The sequence below is a fragment of the Pteropus medius genome, unplaced genomic scaffold, assembly GCF_902729225.1.
Source record: "Pteropus medius unplaced genomic scaffold, Ma_sr-lr_union100, whole genome shotgun sequence".
Classification (NCBI taxonomy): Eukaryota; Metazoa; Chordata; class Mammalia; order Chiroptera; family Pteropodidae; genus Pteropus; species Pteropus medius.
The window spans coordinates 5,999,766-6,024,914 of record NW_024340698.1 but is presented as its reverse complement, the minus strand read 5'-3'; the positions used below and the strand labels follow the sequence as shown (position 1 = coordinate 6,024,914).

Sequence of the window (25,149 nt, the reverse complement as noted above, 5' to 3'; positions counted from 1 at the left end):
CGTGGTTCCTTAGATTTATGTTTCCCCTGAAAGTATGACTCAGCAATTTCAGTCCTAGTTTGAAGCATTTAGTCATGACAAACAAAATCATAGATCCACCAAAAGACTTGTATAAAAACATTTTTTAGCAGCTTTATTCATAATAGCCAAAAGCTGATAACAGCCAGCATGACTTTCAATAGGAAAATGGAGAAACTGATATATTCAATATAATGGAATGAACTCTGGCAAAATTTCCTTTTAGGTTTTCCAACATACTCAACACAAACACATGCAACAACATAGATGAATCTAAAAATATTTGTCTGAGCGAAAAAGTCTTACACAAAAGAATATATATGTCTGATTCCATTACATAAAATTCTAGACAGCACCATTATATAAAATTCTAGATAGGCAAATTAAATCTATGATGAAAAAAACCCAGCAGTGTTTTCCTGGGAGGTGGGGATAGGGACTGACTGGGGAAGGACATGAGGGTAATGTTTAGGTACATGCAGTTGTCAAAACTCAAAGAAACTCAGAAAAAAACAAACATATTGAACTTGAGTTGCTGATACACATGTTGAAGTATTCAGGAGACACTACATAAATGTTTGTATTTTACTTTCAAATATATCAATAATATAAGATACATTGATGGACAAAAAGAATGATGAATATATGGATAGATACATGGTAAAACAAGTATAATAAAATCAATGGTAAATTCCAGGTGGTAATTATATGGTTGTTCACCATAAAATCCTTTCAAATTTTCTGTATGTTTAAAAACTTTAATAAAAATACATAAACTTAAGCTAGGGCGATAAACTTTGACTGCAATTTCCATTGCAGTTAACAGAGTTCTCACTAACATGGCAAACTCTAAACTACAATCAGCAATAATCTCTTTTTTCCAAACTCTTTCCAGACACAAGATAACTAATTTTTCCCTCCAAGAACCACATGGAGAGTGCTAGATGATAAAACAAAGTGTCCTTGGACATGAGTGTCTAGGAACAGTTAACTCCAACCAGTCTCAGGTAACGACAGAAGTAACAGATTCTGCTGGCCCAGCCGACCACTTGGTAGACCAATTTAGTCATGCCATGGCCTATGCCACAGCCCAATAATGGCAAGATTCTGCCAGGTTATTAAGTTGGCGGGACCACTGGAAAATGCGAGATACTCTGAGTTAGGTTTACATAAAACCACTATTCCTTGGTCTGCATATATTCACCTCCCGCTCATTCCTCAACTTACTTACGACTGCTTTTGTTTAAATCTATACCATCCTATTAGAACTGACCATGCCAAAGTTGCCTCAGAAGGTTCCTGATAGGATTAAATATGATAGTATAAATTATGTACTTAACACAGTACCAAATTCTACATCATCTGGATCCTACTGGCATTTATAATCTCATTTTATACTATCCCTCATTCAAGTCATACCACACATACTCACCACACTCCAGCCATCTGTCTTCCCTTCAGGTCCTGGGGAATGCCAAGATTTTTCCACCTCAGAAATTTTACAATGACTCTTCCATGATTGGAGTATCATGCCCAGCTGGCTCCTTCCTATCTTTTAGGTCTCAGCTTAAGTGTTACCTCTTCAGAGAGGCTTTTCCTAATCTGCTATCTACAGTAAACCCCCAAACCACTCTACTCCAGTTTTACTATCATAGTACCTTGTTCAAATCCTGGAGAGCAGAAAATGATCTAACTTTTTTTTTTCCGGCTTACTTGCTGATTGTCTGAGGTCTACCTCAATTAGAATGCAAATATTATGAAAATAGTACCTGGAACAGAGCAAGAATCTCAAATATTTGTTGAATGAACAGCAATAAGAAAATATACTATCTCCCCATTTAAGTGGGACAAAAAATTTAACAAATTTTCCTTCTTAGAATCCTATTATATTTTAAATTGGAATATTTTTTGCCATTTTCATTGGGTTTCATAATCAGATTAACAGCAGCTATTCTGACAATTCTAAGTATGACTAATTAGGCGCTCAGGTCTTTTTAATTTACTTTTTCTCTCTTTCACCCTATATAAATTGAGGTTATTACTTCAATTCACTATTGTGCAGCAGTAAATCCCTCTACCTCTGCTTTGGATCCATCTCTCTTTCCACCTACGGACTGGAGAAGTAGTTCTAGCACTAAACTCCTCTCACCAAATAAGCGTGTTCTAAATTTGACCCTAGAAATGATGCCTGTAACCATCTCCAAATCCAATCCATAAAACTGAAAAATAGGCAAAACCTAATTTTAAAAATTTAAAAACGTAAATTGTACCTTTACAAACAACATCTACAGAGAAGTAAGCTGTATGTCTAATGCAGTCAGCACCTTCCATTAAAGAGGTAATACAGCCAAGTGAAACTTTAGTACAGGAGTCTGACAGTCCATCGTCATGGTAGTTATCACAGAAAGTATCCACCTATGAGATAAAGAAACAGTTATTTCAAACATAACAAAAGTTTAAAAATCAGAAACATGTGCTTAAATCATTGTTGTTCGAGAAATGGTTTAAATAACTATAATAAACAGTGGTGAATATATTTCACCTGACAAATGCATCATAGACATGAGATGACAAAATAATGCCTGAGTTTCATATCTTTTTTACTTTATTCTTTAGAGCAGTTTAGGAAAATTGAGCAGAAAGTTCACATATATTCCTCTTTGCTGCCCTCAGTTTCCCCTATTACTAGCATCTCGTATTTATTCAATTGGTACATCTGTTCAATTGATAAACCAATATTGATACAATATATTTAAAATCCATAATTTAAATGAGGGTTCACTCTTTGTCTTGTACAACTGTCATATCTTTAAAATGTGTCTGAAAATATTATTTGTGCACCAATCAGATTTATGCACTGATACTATTAGATTTAAAGATAAAAGATATACTATTCCTGCCCTCCAGGAATTCTCAAAGGATAGTACAAGACAAAAATAACTAATTCAAAGCAAATAGTGACAAATGGTAAAAATAAGTGCAAAAATTGGCTTCCAGAAATTTCCAGTAGGGAGAGAATTTCGGAGTGAGAAAATAGAGGACAACTTCTTGGAGAAAGTGGCATTTGACCTGGGCTGTGAAAGAAAACAAAGATTTTTACCTAGCAAATGGAGGTATGGTTGAGGACAGTGGTAGGGAGGAAAGAAGACACATGTAAGTTAGAGGAACAAGAAAGGAAAACATAAGATTCCAGATCAGAGCACCTGAGGGACAAAGCATGAAATAAACTGGGAAAATAACAGAGGAAGGGGAGGTGACACTAAAAAAGACAAGTCAAAACTTTTATTATTGGAAGTATAATGGCCTGTATGTATTTTTTTCTTACTATGCAAATAATACATGTTCATTACACAAAAAAAATATACAGTGAAGAAAAAAGCAAAAACCAATTATACATAATCTATAAGTCTACCACCTATCTAAAGATAAACATCGACTATATTCTGGTATTTACCCTGTTCTAGATGTTTTTACTATGCATAAATATGTATGCACTATTTTAAGGAAAAAAATTAATATTTTTATTAATGTATCACCAAATGATCACACATATGTCAACAGAGTGCTGAAATATTACTTTAGAAGATAAGATGGAATCCCACTGAATGTAAGTGCCATAATTTATAAACTAAATTCTATATAGTTGAATATTTGGCTTATATTCTAATACACTGCCTAATTGCCTGATTTATTTCTGTAGGATAAACTCTTAGGAGGGAAATTTCTTGTTCAAATGTTGCTAATGTAAACTTGATCTATGGAAGTGTAAACTCATTTTCATGTTTGTTTTCTGAATAGACTAGTTCATGGCCTATTCCCATTTTTCTATTCATGGCTTTCCAGTTTCCAGTGCCAATCTCTAAGTTATTTCTCCCTCATTTATGTTCTTGAGGAATGAAGCACCCGACTCCCAACTATCTCTCAACCACCACTTCTGCCAACATCCAAGTGAATGATCCATAAGACCTCCGTGTTCTCTGTTCCCTGACGCCATACTAACTCACTGTCTTACCTAGGAAATGTACCTTCCTACAATCTGAAACTACTTACACCTCAAAACTATAACATCATTATTTTATTTTTTTAATTCCACAAATATTTTATTTTCATTAATGCAAAATCAGTAAACACAAGTATTTCTCTAAGAAAATAAAGGCTTCTGGATAGGAACTCATATATTAACTTCTGGCATCTGTCCTGGTTTTATCTGCCTTCCCTCCTATAACAGTGGAAGGCAGTCCAAGCCCTAACTCAAGGCCGACCCCTCCACTGGGCACACGGTACCATTCCCTCTTGCCTCCATGTAGACTTTGCTCCTACAGTTATTGCTTCTCTTCCTCTTACATGAACTATTTTTCTTTCTAATGAATCAACAGGTAAACAAACTCTAGACTCTCCTATCTTTAAAAAAAGATCAACAAACCTCCCTTGATTTTATTTCCCTTTCAGTCTCATTTCTTTGCTCTTTCTCCCAGCAAAAGATATTTAAAGAATCATGTATACTCACTGTTGCATCTCCCATTCTCTCCTCATTCCTCTCTGATCAGGCTTTTATCCCCAACATGCCTCTGAAACTGATCTTAAGATCACTAGCAACCTCCAGGTTGCAAAATCCAATGGTCAATTTTCCATGCTCTCATCACTCAGTCTCTTAGCATTTGATCCAGTTGACCACTCCCTACTTCTTGAAATACTTTGTCTGGCTTCTGTGTGACCATCCTCTCTTGGAATGGCTCCATCTCAGCCTCCTTTGTTAGGTCCTTCTCCTGTTTCCTGTCCCTGAACTGATTATGCTAAGTTACAGACATGGATGTCCCATAAGCATCTCAAGCGTAGCATGTACAAAATTTAACATGTCTAAAACTTCCCCCCAAAACTGCACTCCTCCCATCTTCACCATCTCAGAAAATGGCAATCCAGTTTACCACAAAACCCCTGGCAGAACCCTTAACTCTCTTCACTTTCTTTCACATACCCATGCAATCAATCAGCAAGTCATATCGATATCTTCAAAATATGCCTGTGGTATGACCACTTCTCATCATCTCTATTCCTAACACTCTAATCCATGCCACTAGCATTTTACATCTACAATACTGCAAAAACATTCTATGTCACCCCTCTGCTTCCCTTTTCACTTAATACCATCCTTTCTCCACACAGCAGTTTAGTTTTAATGATGCATGAAATTTGTCTTTTCTCTGTTTTAAATATTTTAATGGATTCCTGCTGCACTTCAAGTAAATTTCAAATTGCTTATCCCAATCTACAAGGCCCTTCATGATCTCTTCCTCTGTGCCCTCATCATCTACTAATCTCACTCTCTCTCACCATGCTCCACCATCTTGGACCATCTTTCTCTCCCTCAAACACAGATCATCTTTTAGTCTATCTAAAATCTAAATTGAATTTTAAAAAATCACATCATTAGTTACCAGGATCCTTGACTTGAGACAAACACCAGAGAAGAAGCCATCCATGTGGACTGAGGGGCAGCAGATGTGGGGGTCCTCTGGGTAAGGAGCTGCAGCGGGGTCAAAATAGGCAAAGCTTGGAGCTCGCCTTCCACAATCCTTGACAAGAGGTTTCCACATACCTGAGCAAGGGTAGTTTGGGGCTCATGGTGGGTAAGTGGATGAGGAAGTTAGATTTAAGTGGAATGACCCATGACAGGAAGAGAAGGTAATAGACAGACAATTCTGTCAAGTTGTCTTGCTTACAAAAAGAAGAGGGGAAGCTAAAAGAAAAAGCTGTCTTGAGAGCCAGGACTTGTATTTTGTGAGCCAAGATTTCAGCATGTTTAAATGCTGATAGATATTGGCCCTTAAAAGAGAAATAACCGAAAATACAGAAAGAGAAGAGATACTCAATAATGTCAGAAAAGGTTTGGTTTAAAAAACAACAAAAAAAGACTAACTTTGGAAGAGAATGAAAAGCTACCCAACCCTATCCTCCATGAAGTGTCAGTCCTAAAGTGGCTTGATAGATAATTTCTTTATAATCTTCATGGAGTATATAATTCCAATTGTGCAAATATATAAAGAATGAAGAAAAGCTCCCGATTCTTTTATAAATGCAATAAAACATGACTCCAAAAACTGATAACAATAACAAAAAAGACACAGCTATAGATCAATTCCACTTATGGAAATGCAAACATCTAAATAAAAGGTAAGCAAGCAAATCCAGCAGGACATTACAAAAATTAGAGATAATAACCAAATGAGGATCATTTACATAAAGAATGGCTCAATATTAGGAAAATTATTCATATTTTCTCCATATCAAGAGTGCAAAGGAAAGAAAAACTAGATGGATATCTTGAGAATGCTGAAAAATATTTGAAAAATGTATCATCCCTCATTCTCAAAAACAATCAAGAAATGTAATACAGAGGACACTTCTTTAACATAACTAAGATATTTCAATGCCTCTGTTAGTATCATGCATTCCAATAAAATGAAAATCAGATAAGGGTTACAACCAGTTTTTCTTGTATTTCAAGATGCCCGTTTTTTCCACATTTTAACATTTCTGAAATCAAGAGGACAGCCACAACCTATGTATACTAAAAATTTCCATTATAAAATTATTGATATACCTTAAAATTGACAGGAATCTTAAAAATTGATGACAATCTATTTGAAAGGGCCAACCAGTGTTGAATAAACATAAATGCTATATTTTTAACATTAAGATACTCTTTTAATATCCTGAAATCATACTCTTTCTTATTATACGTGTCAAAAAATTAACTGTCATTGTTGATTTTGAACTTACAGTGGTAACATACAAAAGAATTAAAAAGAATGTGCACATTCTTTTTTAAATTAATACAATACTGATAAAAGGGAATAGAGAAGTGGATAATGCAATTTAGCTGAATTCCACATCTTTCATGATACAAAGTCAATAAATATTGGCAAATACTGTAATTGAATAAAATAATCAGTCTTTCTGACTCCATTTTGCTGCAGCCTGTCCAGTTCCCATAACATGTCGGTTAGCAACTTCTGCTTAGTCCTGTACATAGATAGGCTAATCATTAAAAGAATCTAACCTGTAGCCTAGGAATTTCTGAAACAACCACCCTGCTCGAAACTACCTCCCCTAGGAGATAGGAAAGGTATGTACAAAAATATGATTATCAAAAGATTTACAGAAATCTTGTGACTGGGACCACAGCAACCAGAGTTTGTTGACCAAAAGCAAAGAAGTTTCACCATCCCCCTCAGATACTTGCTGACGTCCAAATGTCTGTGGTCATCAATCAACTCCCAACCTGTTACACCTCCTCTTTCCCCACTTCCCCTGACATAAAAGAATTCTGTACTTTCTCAAGATGTTCCACCATCTTCTTGGCTTGCTAGCTTTCTGAATAAAGTCACTTTCCTTGCCCCAACTCTTTGTCACTTGACTTATTTATTGGCTGTTATGCGGCAAGCAGTTCAAGCTTTCACTCGATTACAGTATTGCTAAGTCAAAAAAGAGTATAAGAATATTATTCATGATATCCAGATGCCTACAAGAAGAGGGATTCTATTTCTAAAAGTAAAAACCACAAAAAATCACCATACCTCAGGAATAAAAGTTGCCCAGGATGGCATGAATGGTGATTTTTAATTTCCATTTTATAATCCTCTGGAGTTTGAATTATTTATGTATGATTTTATGTGTATATAAAACTTTTCAAATTTAGAGAAAGTTTATATTGAGCATTTAATTGATAATGCTATCTAAATAATAGTAATAATAATAAAGTGCATCTCGACCATTTAAGAAAGGGATGAAGAGTTCAGTAAGTTTGCTATCTAACAAATTACATAACAAAAATCAATACTTTACTATATAGGAGACAAAATTGGTTTGAACAAATAATATATAAATATAGTGACAATGATTTAAATTATCCTAAAATTAAAAGTTTACTTTTAAAAGTTAAATCAATAATTTAAGTAAAAATATATATTGACAATGAAACAAAAATATTAAAAATCTAAGAAATAAAATTAGCAAGAAATATACAGAACCTATTGGAAGAAAAGTATAAAATGATTCAGAAGCATGTAAGAGGAGAGGCATGCCTTTCGGAGGAAAAAACAATTATCATTAGGTCAGCCCTCCCTAAAATAAATCTATAAACTCAATCATCCCAATTTCAAAATCCCATTGGGTACTGAGATTGTTGTGACTGGAAATCGGGGAACTAAACACAATGTTTCTAAATTGATGCAGGAAAACCCCAAAACCTTAAGCAAATTTTTGGCAGGGAAACGAAGCTCCCAAACATTGAAATGTGTTATAATGCTTCGGTAATTCAAATCATTTGATCATACCTTCAAGGCAAGATAACACAATCAAATGAATACAACAGGATGTCCCCACAGTTTCAAATGCCTATAAGAATGTAGCACATGAAAGAAGTGGCATTTCAACTCTGTAAGGAAAAAGTGGGTTGACAAGAGAAAAATTCAGAGATTTTCTAAATTAAATTACATCAGCCAAAGAGTGAGAGAACAATACAGGAATAGTTAAGTAGTTAATAGCTGTTGAGCAACCAACAAAAGACTGCTCACATTCCTGCAAGTGTGTTGGAGCTTCTAATAAACCTCCAGGCATCTATTACCCAACTACTAGATGCCACAGCATCCTGCATATGCACAAATATTCAAGACCACCGCCTGCAACCAACAAAAAGTAGTAAATTTTTCTTCTTTAAGGACTGTGCACCTACTATAGAACTGCCCCTGCTTTACCTTTCCCCATTCCCTTTACCTGTAGCCAATGTAAATTCTTTCAAAACAACTTAATTACGTCATTCTTTCCCAAAACATAATGTATAAAAGTCTGTCAACTCCAGGACAGCAGACATGTCTTTTCCACCTGGCTATGCCGTGCTGGTGGTTTATACTTCATGCCCCACAACCTAGTCCTTTTCTGGCCAACATTTGGCTCAATAAAACCTTTCTTTCAGAAAAAGTTTGGCCATAAAATATTTTTGTTTAACAAGTTGTTCCATTAAAGGTATGGGGATAAGAGGGTAGCTATTAACAAAATAAGATCTAGATCCTTCCCTCTATTGCTATACCCCAATCAATTCCAGGCAGACTCAATATTTAGATGTAAATAAATAACTTTCAGAAGAAAACAAGTGAATATTTGTGTAAATTATGACGTAGAATGAGCCTTTGTAAGGATTTTTATTGAACCAAAAAGCCACGGGAACAAAATGGGCACATTTATACTATATAAAAATTAAACTCCACAAAGTTGAAAAATAGTCTTGTAGGAAATATTAGCTAAATGTTCATATGATAAATTTCCTAACAAAGCTCTAGTTTCCAAGACATACAAATAGCTATAATGTTCCTAATAGATAAATAACTCCAAGAAAACAGAAATTGATCTACTCTCAACAACACTTAAAGAAATGCAAAATACAATTATGAGACAGATTTTCATTTTTCAGATTGGCAGAGATTTCAAAGATTGACAATATTTCCATCCTTGTCAATATTCATAAACAGGCAGTTTCACAGTGTCAATTTGTACAATAAAGCTGAAGCATAATTTGATTATACATTAGTTGCCCCATACCTGTGGGATATGTTCCAAGACCCCCAGTGGATGCCTGAAACCGCGAATACTACCAAATCCTAATCAACTTCTTCAACTCTGCTAGAAATGTGGCAGCAGCTTATTTGTCAACAGACACAGCCTCTCCAGTATTTTTTATATTTCTCAGTCCAAACCTATTCCTGAATCTGTGCAACTAACCCTTACTTGCAGTAAACAACCTGGTGTCACTTGTTTTGGAGGATTCCTTGCTTAAGTCTTCATATAAGCTCAACGCTTTCTAGTGCAACACCTTGCCATCAATCGGAACACATTTTCTGTCTACGTCTTCCACCCATACATTTAATGCCTTTTCCATCTTAACTAAGCACTTATCATACACAGTGACCATGACTTCCACGGTTTGAGGTGTACCAGTAAAATTAGTATGCATTTCTTTTTCCTTCTCCACAATTTCACACATAGAAAACTCATTCTTACTATAAATCTTAGCAACCTCAGCATACAATTCTTTTCTTTCCTAATTAAGTTGAAAATTTTCACCTTTTCATTTAAAGGAAGCACATTATGGCTTCTCTCTGGCATATATGAATTGCCAGCATCACTACACTTGTGCTCTGGTGTCGATGTTAAGTAAAATAAAGGTTACTTGAACATAAGCAGTGTGATGCTGTGACCATCGATCTGATAACCGAGAAGGCTACTAAGCGACTAATGGGCAGGGAGAGTCTATAGTGTGGGGACAGTGGACAAAGGGATGAGTCACATTTCGGGCGGGGCAGCAGGACAGTGTGAGATTTCATCACGCTACTGAGAATGGTGAGAGATTGAAAACTTATGAATTGTTTATTTCCAGAATTTTCCATTTAATGTTTTTGGACCATGGTTCAACACACATAACTGAAATTGCAGGAAGCAAAACTGTGGATAAAAGAAGACTACTGTACCTATTAAAATCGTAAATATCTGTACCGAGATAAAGGTTGCATGACTAAATTTACTAAAAATGTCATTGAACCTTAAAAGTGGAGAATCTTATGGTATGTAAATTGTATCTCAATGAAATTGTTTTTAAAAGTGATTAAAATGCCATGTCTGTTCACCTAGCAATTTCAACAAATACAAGAATTGTTTACTCAGTTGAAAAAAGGAAGTTTTCACAATAGTGTAGACTCTAATAATCATTGTAAACCATACTTTTACATGCTGAAGAATAGATATATAATTTATACTTTTGTAAACAGAAACTACTCCAAAGATGAGAACAAATACCCCATACAATCCAGTGAATTGGACTTTAAATTCCACTTGACATTCATTATACCAGGTCACCTCAGAGGCTGAATAAATAGAAGCAAGGTTGAAAGTCCCCCAGGAATAAAGACAGTCCCCAAACTCATATTAATCTTACTTTGATCACTTTCAGTTCATGAGATATTTTATCTTCTTCCACAATTGCAGTAACTTTTTGTCCAACCTTTGGAATCACACCGTCAGTCACAACATCACTACTAAAGTAGATCAAATGATCAATGAAGCCATAATCACTACAGAATTTTGTCACGACTCCCTGCACAGTTTTTAAGGTGGTGTCACCTACAAGATGGGTAAACAAAAGGTTTCATTAATCTCAAAAGCAAACATCCACTATAAATAAGCCTTACCAGAAGAAGATATGGTAGATAATGATCTAAATCTGGAAATAAACTGGGCAAGATTTGTGCTACAGATGACAATGACAGTAGAACATAGTGGTTAAGTGCACAGGCAGAATGCTTAGGTTATAATGTTGGTTCCACCATTTCTCTCTATAACAAGCACAGTGGTTCCATGCCCAAGGCAGTGGCTCTGAAGTGAAGAGCGCTGAGTCTGGAGCAAAACTGCCTAGCTTTGAATCATAGCTCTTCCTCTCACCATCTGTGTAAACCTGGGCACATTTCTTAACCTCACTGAATTTCTTTTGATATGTTAAACCAGGACAATAACAATGTCTACCTAAGAGAGTAGATCTTAAATGTTCTCACCACAAAAAAATAAGATAATTATATGAGGTGATGGAGGTTTAACTAGTCTTATTTCACAATATATACATATATCAAATCATCATTTTGTACACCTTAAACTTACACAATGTTATATGCCAATTATACCTCCATGAAGCTGGGGTAAAAGGTTATTAAAAATATTAACTGGCACATTCATGTCAACTGCTTAGAACTATGAATATCTCCCACAGTCAAGAGCATATATATTAGTTGTTGTTATGGTATCTGCATCTAGACAGTCTTTAAGCATCCATTATTGTTATATAATTTCATCATTATCAACAAAAGCCGCAGTACCTGGAGATTTTTAAACATCTCACCAGACAAAGCTCATAAAGAAATCTGGGGATTTAAATCTAGCCCAAATGTGCATCTGAAACACTCAGGTTTATTTATTTATTTATTTCTGAACAAACACAGCTAGTAAGCCATAATTTAAGATCTGAACCTAGTGAGTCAGCCTGTACAGCCCACAACATGAACCACAACACTTTAGGTGTTTCCCCAAAGATTTGGGTGAATTGACAAGATGGCTGGGGGAAATCTTGATTATAGTAACTAATGTAAACCGAAGCCAAGAAAATCCTGATCATTTGAAAAAAAAGTCAAATTTGTTAGGTGAAATCATAAAATACAAGAAAGTGGAAGAGACCAGAGTGACAACTGTCACTTAGGAACATGGAAATATGTCAAAGATTCTTCTGTGTTGTCCCATTGGTAAAAGTAAGAATAATTAGTAGACGCTGTACTGAGAGATTTTACATAAAAGTTAAGAAGCAGTCTTTGATGGTAAACTTTGCAAAGTCTCCACTACCTCTGCAGGGGTTCAATGCCACTGGCAGAGAAGCTGCAGGGAGACTCTGACACCAGGAAGGCCTGGGTCTCTGCTGGGAGAAGAATGCTGTCCAAAGAGGACTGGCTTCCAAACTGCCATCCCGAGCACACTGTGAATGTACTCCCCTGGGACGAGGCGCCTGGCGGGTGGGAGCACAGAGGTCAGGAAAGGGCTGCTGGCTCACGGTCTGGGTGGGACTAGCGCTGTGCCCCCTCTCCCTGGTTGCGTCTCCCTGACCAGGCTGTAAAATGGACTTGACAATGCTGTGACGTCTCTCGTGGGAGTTTTTTGAGGATTAAATGTCGTGAAGGCCCTTAAGGCGCTGAGCCCAGGGCTTGGCACAGACAAGTTCTGGACACACGTTAGAATTAATGCGATTCACAGCAGGGACGCGTCCCCTCCCCACCAAACCCCATATTTTAACAGATTCCCGCCAACAAAATGACACCTTCGCAGTGTCCCTTGAGTCATCCACTCAGTGCCAGACTCTGCGGCAGGTTTGTAGGATCCAAAGGTGAGCAGGATAGACACGGCCCCTGCCTTCCTAGGGGCGACACGTACATGGCTGTCCCCTTGGCTCCAAAACACATGCGCGTTTGTGAAACAAAACCAAACGCACCCTCTCCTCAGAGCGACGCCCTCTACTGGAAATACGGAGAGGAATCTGCTGCACATTCATATAATATGTGCACAATGTATGTACCAAAGGCATCTGAGGAAATGCAAGAGTGGAGCACAGCACCCCAAGGGCCTTCTCTGTCTACACCTTCGCTACTTTGGATTTGAAAATCCCAGGGGCTCAGAAACTCGGATACGTCCCGACCCCACACAAGATGGCGTTACCCTCTCAGCCCTAGTGGCCCAGAACCAGGAGTGGGGCATGCCTCTAGGTTCAGGCCTCCGGGGAGGAAAGGATAAGTTGAGTACCTTCCAAGAGCTTCAGATGCTGCTCTTTCTTAGCCTCCGATGAGTCCACTCTCCTACAGAAAGCAAGAGCCCTGGAAATAAACCGAAGCATGGTCCTGTCTTTAGGGTGGTCCGGGACCCCCGTGACACTAGGTGCCCCGAGACTTGCTTCTGAGTCTAGTCCTTTCTCAGAAGTCGTGCCTGCTCCTCTGCGCCACCATCCAACTTCTAATCAGAGTGGGTCACACAAGCCTTGGCCATGGCGGCCAACTGAGGAGATCTAATGTTCTGAGTGCTCATTCACCATCCAACCAATAGGGGCGTAGTGCGCTCTGCGGCTGCCACCGAGATGCGGCGGGCTAGCGAGCAGGACTCTGCGGCTCCTCCCACCACAGGCAAAAAGGGAAAAGTGGTGACTTACGGGAAATCACGTCCAGGCCGACCCCTTTTCACATTTCTTGGTTAGAGGGTCTCCTCTGTGGGCTTCTGAGGGGAGGGCGTGATGCTTGTCTTGAAAGCTGGTGCAGCGACTTCCCAGGAGGATGCAGGCAGGCTCCCAGGTGTGGAGTCCCCACGCCTCAGTGCCCGAGTTCTTTTCTTTTGCCTCTAGGTGCTCTCCACCCACCTACCCCACAACAGCCCCACTCCACAGATAGTTCAATAGTAAACTGTAAGCAACTACTTTCTGTTCAATGTTAAATTATATTATTGCTGACATAAGAACGTCCAAATCCTTAGAGAATTTTTATAAGTTTATTTGAACCAAACTGACAACATGCCAGGAAAGAAGATCTCAAATGCTTCTGCAAATGACAGCCTTGCAGTTCTTTTTACATATTTGGAATTAAAGAGGGAATTTATGGAACATTACATGAAAGTGAGAAAAAAGCAAGATGGGGAAATCTCTATTATTAGATTATAGGGTAGTTAATAAGATTGTGTACTCCCTTGACGGTGGTCTCCAGGGGTCTGAAAAAAAAAGAATTACTCTGGCATTTCAAGGGTGTTTTAACCTAGCTGCACAAGGACAATGGACAGGGTTTGCTTAAGGCAAAGAGGAACCTTTTACTAGGGAAGTTATAGGTCTGAGGTGTTACTATTCACCATGATGGCCTGCCCAGTTAGGAATTTGTGATCAGATCACCCTGTGAGGTTACTTTTGGTTACTGAGCTTGTCAGATTTATTATAGAGACCCTTTTTCATTCACATCATAATATCATAGAAAAGCCAAACTTTCATATCTACCTGGGCCTCAAAACATAGGCTGTGCCCCACTCTGCTTTGAAGCTGGGGCAAACTGGGGCTCATGCAAAGTACTCATTATGGTCCTGAAAGACACTTTTAAGTGAGGATGGCTAGGTGAAGAGGGTCAGGTCATGTAGTGCCATGCAGGGAGTCTGGATTGCATCACTACTATTTTATTTGGGGGACCATGCAACCATGGTCACATTAAGAATACTAAATGAGGATTTGGGTTGTCTTTAATGTACCACATCAAATATTTGTTTCTAAAACATTGTATAGCTCCAAGAAGCCCCATGTCCAGGTCACAGTAGAAGCTATGTCTGATTCAAGACCCAAGTGTGTCCAACTTACCCTCAAGATTGAAAAAGTTTTAGAAGCAGGGCATCCACTTCCCAAATCTCACAAAGACATAATTTAGTGGGTACTATTCTTTCAACATGATGTTGGCTAGTCAAGGGCTCCCTATGGTTTTGGGATCTAAGACAAAGACCTGAATTAGCTTCCCTGCCTCTTTTTATTACCAGTATCCATCTGGAATTTCAGGTGCTGCCTAGTGCCAGAGCTTTCTTTCTGCACCTTGAACCCCTACCCGCAATATACTGCATTGCTCCCACGTACCCACCTTCTAACACAGCCTGTCTTCTCCCCAGGGAGCCCTGGCCAGCCAAGCGCTCTAGACCCTATGGTGAAGTGAGACTGAAAGTATTTATCTATCTGTAATGGCCTCTTCTGAAACCCAGGCCCTGAAACCTTACTCCGCACTCTGCCAAATCTCCCTTTTCATGGATGTTTTCCCAACTTCTCAGGTCTCTTGGGCCATTGGTTGCCAGAGTTCCTCACTCTTGTATCCTCCTCTGGACCATCCTCACCACTCACTACCCATTGACTCAGATACATTACTCAGACACCTTATCAGTCTGCTCTCTTGGGGACCATTTATGCCTCGTCAGTCACCAAATTTTTAAAAAGCCCTCCCTCTCCAGCTCAAATACAATCACATCTTCTATTTTTACCAATATCATTAAAGCTGCTGCAGGCTGGACCTGTCACCATCTGGTTTTGACAAGCCTCGGAAATAGCTCCAGACTCCTGAGTGTAGGGCAGTGCACACGACTTCAACTGGCCCTGGACATTGGACAGCTTAATATCCAGGGCATCTAGTGGCTGCCCAGCTATTTATCAGGTTAAGAAATTTCTCTTCTACTCTCTGTTTTTTGGGTGACTTTATCATGAAAGGATGTTAGTTTACATCATGCTTTTTCTATTGAGATGATCATGTGATTTTGGCTTTTATCCTATTAATATGGTGTGCAACATCAATTTATTTTAATTTTTAACCAACCTCATTTTCCTAGAATAAATTTCACATGGTCATTGTTGTGGGCTGAATTGTGTCCCCATAAAATTCATATGCTGAAGTCCTAATTCCCAGTGCCTCAGAATGTGACTATATTTGGAGATAGGGTCTGTAAAAAGGCAATTAATTTAAAATGATGTCATTAGGATGGGCCTTGATCCAATATCACTAGTATCCTTACATGGGAAAATTTTGACACAGATTACAGATAGAGGGAATACTATATGAAGACACAGGGAGAAAATGAACATCTACAAGCTAAGGAGAGAGGCCTCAGAAAAAAATCAACCTTGCTGACATCTTGATCTTGGATGTCTAGCCTCCAAAACTGTGAGAAAATAAATTTCTGTTGTTTAAGCCACCCAGTCTGTGATACTTTGTTATGGCAGTCCGAGACAACTAATACAATTATTGTATACAATCCTTTTGTATGTTAGATCTGTTTGAGGATTTTTGCTTCTGTATTCATAAGGGACACTAGCCTGAGGTTATTTTTTTTTCTTGTAATGTTTCTGTCCAGTTTTTGTATGAGGGTAATACTAATCTCATAGAATGAGCTAAGAAGTGTTCTCTCCTCTTCTGTTTTTTGGAAGAGTTATAGAAGCATTGGTATTCATTCTTTTTAAAAAATATATGCTAGAAGTCTTGCATGATTATTTGCTAACAATAGTAAGTAGTTTTTTAATTTTAATTTTTTATTAAATTTATTGGGGTGACATTTGTTAATAAAATCATATAGGTTTCAAGTGTACTATCCAATAATACCTTCACTATGGAAAATAGTATGGGGGGTTCCTCAAAAAAATTAAGAATAGAATTACCATATAACCCAGCATTCTCTCTTCTGGGTATATACTCAAAATATTTGAAAACATTTATCTGTAAAGATCTATGCACCCCAATGTTCATTGCAGCATTATTCATGGTGGCCAAGACATGGAAACAACCAAAATATCCTTCAATAGATGATTGGATAAAGAAGATGTGGTACATATATACAATGAAATATTACTCAGCCATAAGAAAAGATGAAACACTGCCATTTGCAACAGCATGGATGGATATTGAGATAATAATGGTAAGCGAAATAAGTCAGACAAAAAAAGGTAGATTTGTAGAATTCAACAGTGAATCAGCCAATCTGAACCTTGGGCTTGTGTGTGTGTGTGTGTGTGTGTGTGTGGTATTGTGTGTGCGCGTCTTGGCTTGTGGCCGCTGCACCTGTCATTCTCTTGTTATAGGTCTATTCAGATTTTCTATTTTTTAATGAGAGTTTGTGTTTTATTTTTAATTTTTTTAGGAGCTTTATTGAGATGTAATTCACATACCATAGTAATCACCTACTTAACATAGGCAATTCAGTATCTATTTTTTCTTCAATTAGTTTTGATAGTTTTTGTCTTTCTAGAAAGTGTTTTATGTAGGTCATTTAATTTTTGGCATACAGTTGTTCAGAGCATTCTCTTACACTCTTTTTTAAAGATAGAGATGTCTTCTCTTTCATTTCTGATTTTAGTAATATGAGTCTTTTTTCTTTTTTCTTGGTCAGTCTACCTAAAGGTTTATCAATTTTCTTGATCATTGCAAAGAACCAAATTTTGGTTTCATTGATTTTCTCCATTGTTTTTCTACTCTCTATTTCATTTATTTCTGCTCTAATCTTTATAATTTCTTTTCTTCGGCTTGTTTTGGGTTTAGGTCACTCTTCTTTTTCTAGTTTCTTAAGGTGGAAGTTTAGTTATTGATTCGAGCTCTTTTCTGTCCTTGCTCTGCAATTTCTGAATTGATTCTCACCTAATACTCTTTAGTTGCTCTCACAATAAGACCCAAGACTCCAGTGGGCCCTGGGGTTGGCAGCTTTCATTTTGGGTCCTTTACACTGGATCCGCTCAGAGACACCATCACTCTGAAAGTCTCCGATGAACACACATTGCCTTGAATTGTTTATTAATTCCTCATTTGACATCTCTTCACTCCAGACACTGAGTCTCATTTCTCCATATTTCTCAGCACAAGCTGTTAGTCCCAATGCCTGGGACTCTGGTATACACCTTCATTGATTTTTATTGACTGATTGACTGACAAACTAACTGATGGACCCTTCATGCTATATGGTAACTGCCTAGTCCCTTGACCATATCCCCTTTAGAAATTCAATGAAGGCAAAACCTTGTCTGCCTTGCTCCCTGGATTAGTCAAATTAAAGAGAAAACACTGCAGGCATTTCAAAAAGGAAAAGATCTAATGCTGAAATTAGAAACTGACTAATCTGTTTAAGGTCAAGGGCTATGGGTAACAACAAAGAGTCAGGAGAGTGTAGGAATCTGTGCCAAAGCCAGAGCTTCCCTGATGTCCCAGAGCTGGAGATTGACAGGGGAATGTGAAGTCCAAGAAAGCTACAGGAACTCTACTGGCACCACCACCACCTGCCTGCAGAAAAAATTGCCATCCCTGGGCTTCCATATCACAGCAATTGCCTCTCAAAACAGGTTGTGGAACACTGCCTGCAGAGATTATGAGCTTGCAGAATGGGACCAAATAGAAACAAACTCAGGAAATATTACCTTCACTTAGTGAAGAAGTGTGTGTATTATTTGTGTGTGTGTGTGTGTGTGTGTGTGTATGCATACTGCGTGTGTATATATGTACTTGCGTATAATGATAATGTGTGTGTGTGTTCTTGTGGGCATGCAACATTTTGGGAATGGCCAATACCTATTATGGAGCCCAGTGGTAATTAATCATGGAATTTTTTCTTAATCGCTAGTATTTATTGAGTGCTTACATAATTATGACAACCAGTTACTCTGCCAAATACTTTATATTTATCCATTCATTTAATTAATTGTTGAATGTTGACTAAGATACTCTTCTGAGCACTTGAACAAAGAGACAAAATATTTGGTCCTTGTAGAACTAACATTCTCATGGGTTGAGGAAAGGGTAGTGTTAGAAACAATAAATAAGTAAAACGTATGGTATGCTGGAAAGTAATAAGTGCTATGGAAAAATATAGCAGGGTAGGTGGTTCTGGAGTGCTGGGGATGGGTGGCAGGTTGTATTTTAGAATAAGGTAGTCAGAATAAGCTTCATTAAGAAAATAATAGTTGAGCAAGGACTTGAAGGAGGTTAGAGAGTTAGGGAAGTAGATATTTGGAATAAGAACTATTCAGAATGAAACTTCGACATCATCCCTTTAAGATCAAGATAAAGACAAGGAAGTTCCTGAGACTGAAAGTTTTAACTAGGCTTTGTAACGTAACAAAAACCAATATATGGGTAGGAAAGGAAGATAGAAAACTGTCATTCTTTACAGATGATAAGATTTTCTACTTAGAAAGCACAAAGAATCAGATATTAATCATTGGAAATAATAAGAGAGTTTAGCAAGGATGCTAGATATAAAATCAATGTAAAAATCAATTTTATTTCTACCAAGCAGTCCAGCAGAAAAGTGGACAAGAGATTTGAAAGAAGCAATTCTTAGAGGAGAAAACCACATTGCCAATAGACATTGAAAACATACTCAGTTTCAGCAGTAACTGGATAAATGTAGATTAAACCCACAGCGACATGCCAATTCACATTTCTCAGACTGGCAAAAATTTTAATCAGTTATAACAAGAATAGGAGAGGACGTGGTCATACAACTCTTATCTGCTGATGAAAGTCATATGATTGCTGCAGACACTTTGGAAAACAAATTAGAATTAGCTGGTAAGTAATCAAGATGCACATACATTTTGACTCAGGATTCCACTCCTGAGTGTATACCATAGGGAAATCCTTGCCCATGTACATGAGCAGAGAAATATAAGCATGTTAGCGACAGCACTTTTTGTACTGACAAAGCACTAGAAATAACCCATATGTCCATCAACAGCCCAGCTTCTAGGACAGTGCCTGGTACATAATAAGCACCTAATAACTCTAGGAAGAGGGGATGCTTAGATATATAAATGTTGAATGATTCATAAAAGGGCAGACTATTCGGCCTTTTTTTCGAAGTGAAGTTCAGCACCACAGGGTTCATTCTTAATCTCCTTCTTGCTTATTTGTAATTTCTTTTTCTGACAGTGAAAAAGCTGGCTTCCAATGTCCCATGAATTTACTCTCATTTTATCGAAATGGTGTTTTGCTATGTAGATCTCATCCTATTTCTTACTTTTTTCATCTGTACATTTTTGACACATCTATGTTGCCGTGTGTATATTTAGTCTCTTACTTCCAACTACAGCATACTATTTCATTGTGTGTATCCACCTATCTTACTGACCTGTATGTGTGTGTGTGTGTGTAATCATAAAAGAGCCAGAGGGCAGTTGAACTCATCAACAGTCCCTAGGCGGAATCAACTTCAATGCCTTTGTGACTGCTGTTCCCTCAGCCTAAACAGCTCTTCTTCTAAATTCCCATGGCTATTTCCTTCCCATAGTCTGTCAGATTTCAGCTTGAATGTCACCTCCTTAGAGTTGCTTTCCCTGACCAAATTCTATAAAAGTTTTCCTCTACTGTGTAACATTCTATCACATACTCCTGCTATATTTTCTTGATGTTCCTGGTTACCAGCTGCAAAATCTTATTTATTGATTTACAAATGTATTGTATGTCTCCCCCCAACTTAAATATTAACACCTTGTGGGCAAGGATTTTGTTATTGTTCTCTGCTGTGCTTCCAGTACCTAGAACAAAGGCTGGTAGATAATCAGTGTTCAATAAATACTTGAAAAGGAATCAAATGAGAGAAGGGTAATTTCCTGGGCACTTCCAGGCAACCAATGGAGAGGATTTGGTTTCAAGGTGAGTCAGACCAAATCAGAATATTTCACTTCCCCACTTGCCTCTTAACAGTATTCATCCTTACTCCTGATAGTGTTATACGGCTGGCTCAAATTAAGACTTGAGATCCAGTCATAGATAGGCCTCTTCCTGGTTTTGTGACCTGCCCACAGGGCTCAGGCTATGACAACAACTTGTAGGTGAAATCATCCAATAACTTGGAGTTTCTGTAAAATTGGTTAATTCCCTGGTGTAGATGAATTGCAGTCTGTAGTAAAATGATGTTCCCAAAGCTACAAAGGCTCTGCAAAAGACAGTGGGGGATGGTTTGAACGTGCGGGGCCTTCGGATGGGCCTTCTGTACAAAATCAGCACAGCCATCCAGACGCACCAGCCCTCCACTTCCCTCCAGGGCAGCAAGGCCTTCCAATGGGCTCAGGCCTTCCATCTCTGCTCTTACGAGCCCAGGGTTGCTGGCGGGGTAGTGCCATGGGCGGGGCTATGCCAGAGGTGCGGGTGCCGCAGGCGGGGTATATCTGCTACTGCAGATCTGTGGCTCTCGGGAAAAGGCGTGGATACGGCAGGGGCGGAGCTGCGCGAGCGAGGAGGTGGGAGGAGGAGGGACAGTGGCTGCGGCGGGGGCGGCTGACCAAGTCCAAGCAGCTCGGAGACCGAGGCGGGACAGGGTCGGACGAGAGCGCCGGGGGCCGGCTGGAGCTCCAGGCCTCCCGTCTACCTGCCAGCCCGCTCGCGCTCCTGCGGGTCGGCGGGGCCTGCGCCTGCCAGGCCCATGGCTGCGTCGGCGGCTCTGTCAGCAGCGGCGGCGGCGGCGGCCCTGTCGGGCCTGGCGGTGCGGCTGTCGCGCTCGGCTGCGACCCGCGGCTCCTACCACGCCTTCTGCAAGGGGCTCACGCGCACATTGCTCACCTTCTTCGACCTGGCCTGGCGGCTGCGCATGAACTTCCCCTACTTCTACGTCGTGGCCTCGGTGATGCTCAACGTCCGCCTGCAGGTGCGGATCGAGTGAGCGCCCGTGGCCACAGCGGCGAGTCCGGAGGGTCCCGCGCCCGCGCTCTCGCACGCCCGCGCGACTAGGGGCGCCGGCATGGAGGACGGCGGGGTCGCCCGGGTAGCCGGGACGCTGCAGGGGGCGGAGTCGGGGCGCCCTGGGCCCCTGCACCCTAGACCTCCGCGGGAGGACGCCGGCCACCGAGCCACCGAGCCCACTGAGCCCCGGACCCAGCCGTGACCCGCACACACGCGTCACGGCCGGTGCCGGATTGCACGGGAACTCACAAAACGGGCCTTTTCCCTCGAGCTCGAGGAAATTATCTGAGTGTGGCTGACCTGTTGCCTCACCTTGGCCGAAGGTGGAAACCAGAAGGAAGAAATTGTGCTGCAGGGACTTGCTCTGACTGGGCCTGACCTAAAAGGTAGGCGGCCAAAGGTTGGACCTGCGGGCTGGAGGGAGCGGTTGCCGTGACATCTAGACGTCCAGACCCTTTGGGGGTTTGGGGAAAATATGGAAGGGACCCGAAGAAGCCAGTGCAGAGAGCTCCAGAGCCGAGCAGAGGCAGGCACAGCCTCCGCAGGCTCTCCGAGCCCCTTGTCACGATTCCAAGATGGGGGTGAGGGACGGCGGTGGCTTGTGCATCGTGCATATCAGAGGTTCAGCCCATCACCAACAGAGACCAGGGCGTCCCGCCTGCCCACGACCCAGTCCCCGCCCCTCTTTCCCCAGAGGCCGCGATGGAGTCACCTGAGCCAGAGGAAATGGGAGGGAATGGGCTGGGGTGGCCCCCGGGGAGGCCCTAGAAGAGAAAAGATGCTGCCAGCCTTCTCTACCTCCTGGGTAGGAAGCCATAAAGGATGGTTGTGTTCTTGGCCAAACCGCAGATCTGTCTCCTTCTCAGCTCTCAGGCCCCTGGGCTCTCTGCAGCTCCCTGCACCCTGTCTTCCCGGCTGGAGGGCGGGGGCTTCTGTCTGCCTGCCCCTGCTGCCCCTTTTGCGCTCTCTCCTCTCTGAGGGCATCCTCCCAAGCTCTGCATGGGAGGCAGGGGAGAAGAGGAAAGACACCTTCGTCCCTACCCCCACCCCCACAGTCTTACTCTTACCCCATCTCCGCCATGCTCCCTCCAGCCCTCCCGGTGCAACAGAATGCCATCCTCCAGCACTGATGGCCTCCAGCATCCCCCTGTGGACCCAAAGAATCTGGAAAATGGCGATTTCCTTGAGCAGAGGGCAGCTCTTGGGCTCGGGTGGAGAGAGCAGATGCAGTAGGGGCTTGTAGAGGAGGCGATACTTGGGGAACTGGGAACTCTTTGGGAGGGGAGGCAACTCTCAAGTCTCCATTTCTTTTTTTCTTCCAGGGACTGGTGTTTGTATGTGGTTACTCTCTCCTTCTCTGGCCTCAAGAGTCAGATTCGTGCCCACGGGCACCCCTGGCCCAAGAGCTTCCCAGGAGCAACTGAGTGAACCACCTGACCAAGGAGGAGATGAGTGATCTTCCAGGCAGCGACCCCAAGGTCTGGGGTAACCCAGTGATCCAGGGCTGGCATGTGGAAGGATGGGGACCGTGTCACCTGGGCACTGAGATCTCCTAGCAACACCATGAGGGACTTTTATTCTCTTTACCTACTGACTGGAGAAACTGGCTATTGGGCGGGGCTGGGGGGTTGGGGGTGGGTGCATTTGCCCTAGTCATACAGATAAAGAGTGGTGGAGCTAAATCTGCCCCTAGGCCTGCAGTCCCCCATCCCACCCCGAGTCTTCTCCTAGACAACTGGCACAGTGTGATGGGGGAGGGGAGCACAAGGCTCCCAGAGGACTTAGAGAGAGAGAGGTACTAGGTAGGGAATGTGGGGAACTAGCTTTCCTTGGAATGGTAGGAGAGGTCAAAGGGAAGGCCAGGAGGACAGTCTGAACTGAGATGAGCCCCAGAAGCCCCTGGGGAGCTGAGGTCTACACCCACAGATCTGGGTCTGCCCACCTCTACCCTAAGCTTGACCAAGGGCTCCTCAGCAATTAGACACAAGGTTCTCAGTTTGGGTGGGGGTAGGGGCCTCTGGGTACATGATGTAACCATGAGGGTGAAGGGATAAACCTGGGGTGGGATGGGGCTAGGAACCATGCATGACCTCCTCTCTCTGTCTCTGGGCCTGAACCCATGCCCAGAATCACATGGGAGACACTCCTCTAGGATGAGCTTGGATTTGTCCTGGAGGACTGGCATGTGCTGCTGACGACTGGCATACCAGGGTGGCCAGGAGCAGTCCAGAAGGGGAGTCAAGAGAGACCCTGGCCCTCACCACCCACCCCCAGTCCCACATCAGCTCTGACACTGGTTACTCTCAGCCCAGGCACTCAGAATTCCCAGGGCTGAAAACCACAGCAGTCTGGTGGCCCCAGGGACAGAGTGGCCCGGTCTCATACCATCTGCCCTTCTCAGCTGCCCAGCTAGAACCCGGGTCCTGGGTGAAGATCACCTGCCTCACCCAGGGAACTGAGACTGGACCAAAGCCACCATGTGCCCCCTGCAGTTTCCCAGAGACAGGATTGGATGGCTTCCTTCCTTGTGCCAAGTCTCCCGGGAGCCCGCAGTCCTGGTGGCAACTCCTCCACTCCAACCCTATCCATCCAGGACCACTTCTGGGAGTCTGCCAGCCTGCCGACTCCATCCATGTATCTCTGGAGACACCCTCAGAGAAAGGAGAGCGGCACGGGCTTCATGAGTGGGGAGCAGGATGAGGGTCCTTTTGGGGGCTGATATGCTGATGTACCCCTTTCAAGCCCAGGTCTCACCGTCTGGGAAACTGGAACCCAGCTCCAGCCTCTTCCTGGGTCAGGCGGGGAGGAGGAAGACCTGAGAATGGCATGAGGAAGGCTCCCCGTGGATTCTGTGCCCTGGCCCTCAGGGAGAAATGTACATAGGAGCCTCAGGGTCCTCTGATCGCACAGATAGAGAAGCTCCACCCAATGCCAAGGGGCACAGGAAGTGGCTCTGGGTGGAGCTGCTGTGGCTGTCCCTGCTCAAGGGGAATGGGCCTTAGCCTGTGTTCCTGCCACTGCTTTTCTCATCGTTTAGGCCTTGAGTAGTGAGCTGCTTTTCCTTTCCCACCTCACCCCACTGGACCCTAGCTGCTTGATCGGTTCTCAATGCACTTTATTTATTTGCAGTCTGTTTTCCAGGCAGCGGAACTTGTATAAAATCAGAGACACCAACCCATGTAAGATGACTTTCACTTTTCTGTGTGTGTGAACTCTGTACTGGTCAGCACAATCTGGTCAGAGAAATGTTCTTGTTTCTGCTGTTGTCAAATCTTGCTGTCTAAGTTGAAAAAAAAAGTCCTTGAGTTCAAAAAAATAAAATTAAACTGGAGGCCTCCTG

The 25,149-nt window shown here is 41.4% G+C and overlaps 2 protein-coding genes across 2 annotated transcripts in view; one reads left to right on the top strand and one right to left on the bottom strand.

Moving 5' to 3' along the window:
• CT55 (cancer/testis antigen 55) overlaps nt 1–21,554 on the bottom strand; it is a 24,497-nt gene extending 2,943 nt beyond the window's left edge. Inside the window, exons 1-4 of the mRNA XM_039875698.1 lie at nt 21,499–21,554; nt 13,402–13,454; nt 11,006–11,190; nt 2,289–2,433 (exon numbers count right to left, since the gene is read on the bottom strand). Coding sequence (XP_039731632.1) covers nt 2,289–2,433; nt 11,006–11,190; nt 13,402–13,454; nt 21,499–21,554 — 439 coding nt within the window. The remainder of the gene's footprint in view (nt 1–2,288; nt 2,434–11,005; nt 11,191–13,401; nt 13,455–21,498) is intronic.
• On the top strand, nt 21,378–25,149 carry LOC120612540 (small integral membrane protein 10-like protein 2A). The gene is made up of 2 exons (XM_039875091.1): nt 21,378–22,195; nt 23,132–25,149. The coding sequence occupies exon 1, from the start codon at nt 21,553–21,555 to the stop codon at nt 21,787–21,789; it is 237 nt and encodes a 78-aa protein (XP_039731025.1). The 5' UTR covers nt 21,378–21,552; the 3' UTR covers nt 21,790–22,195; nt 23,132–25,149.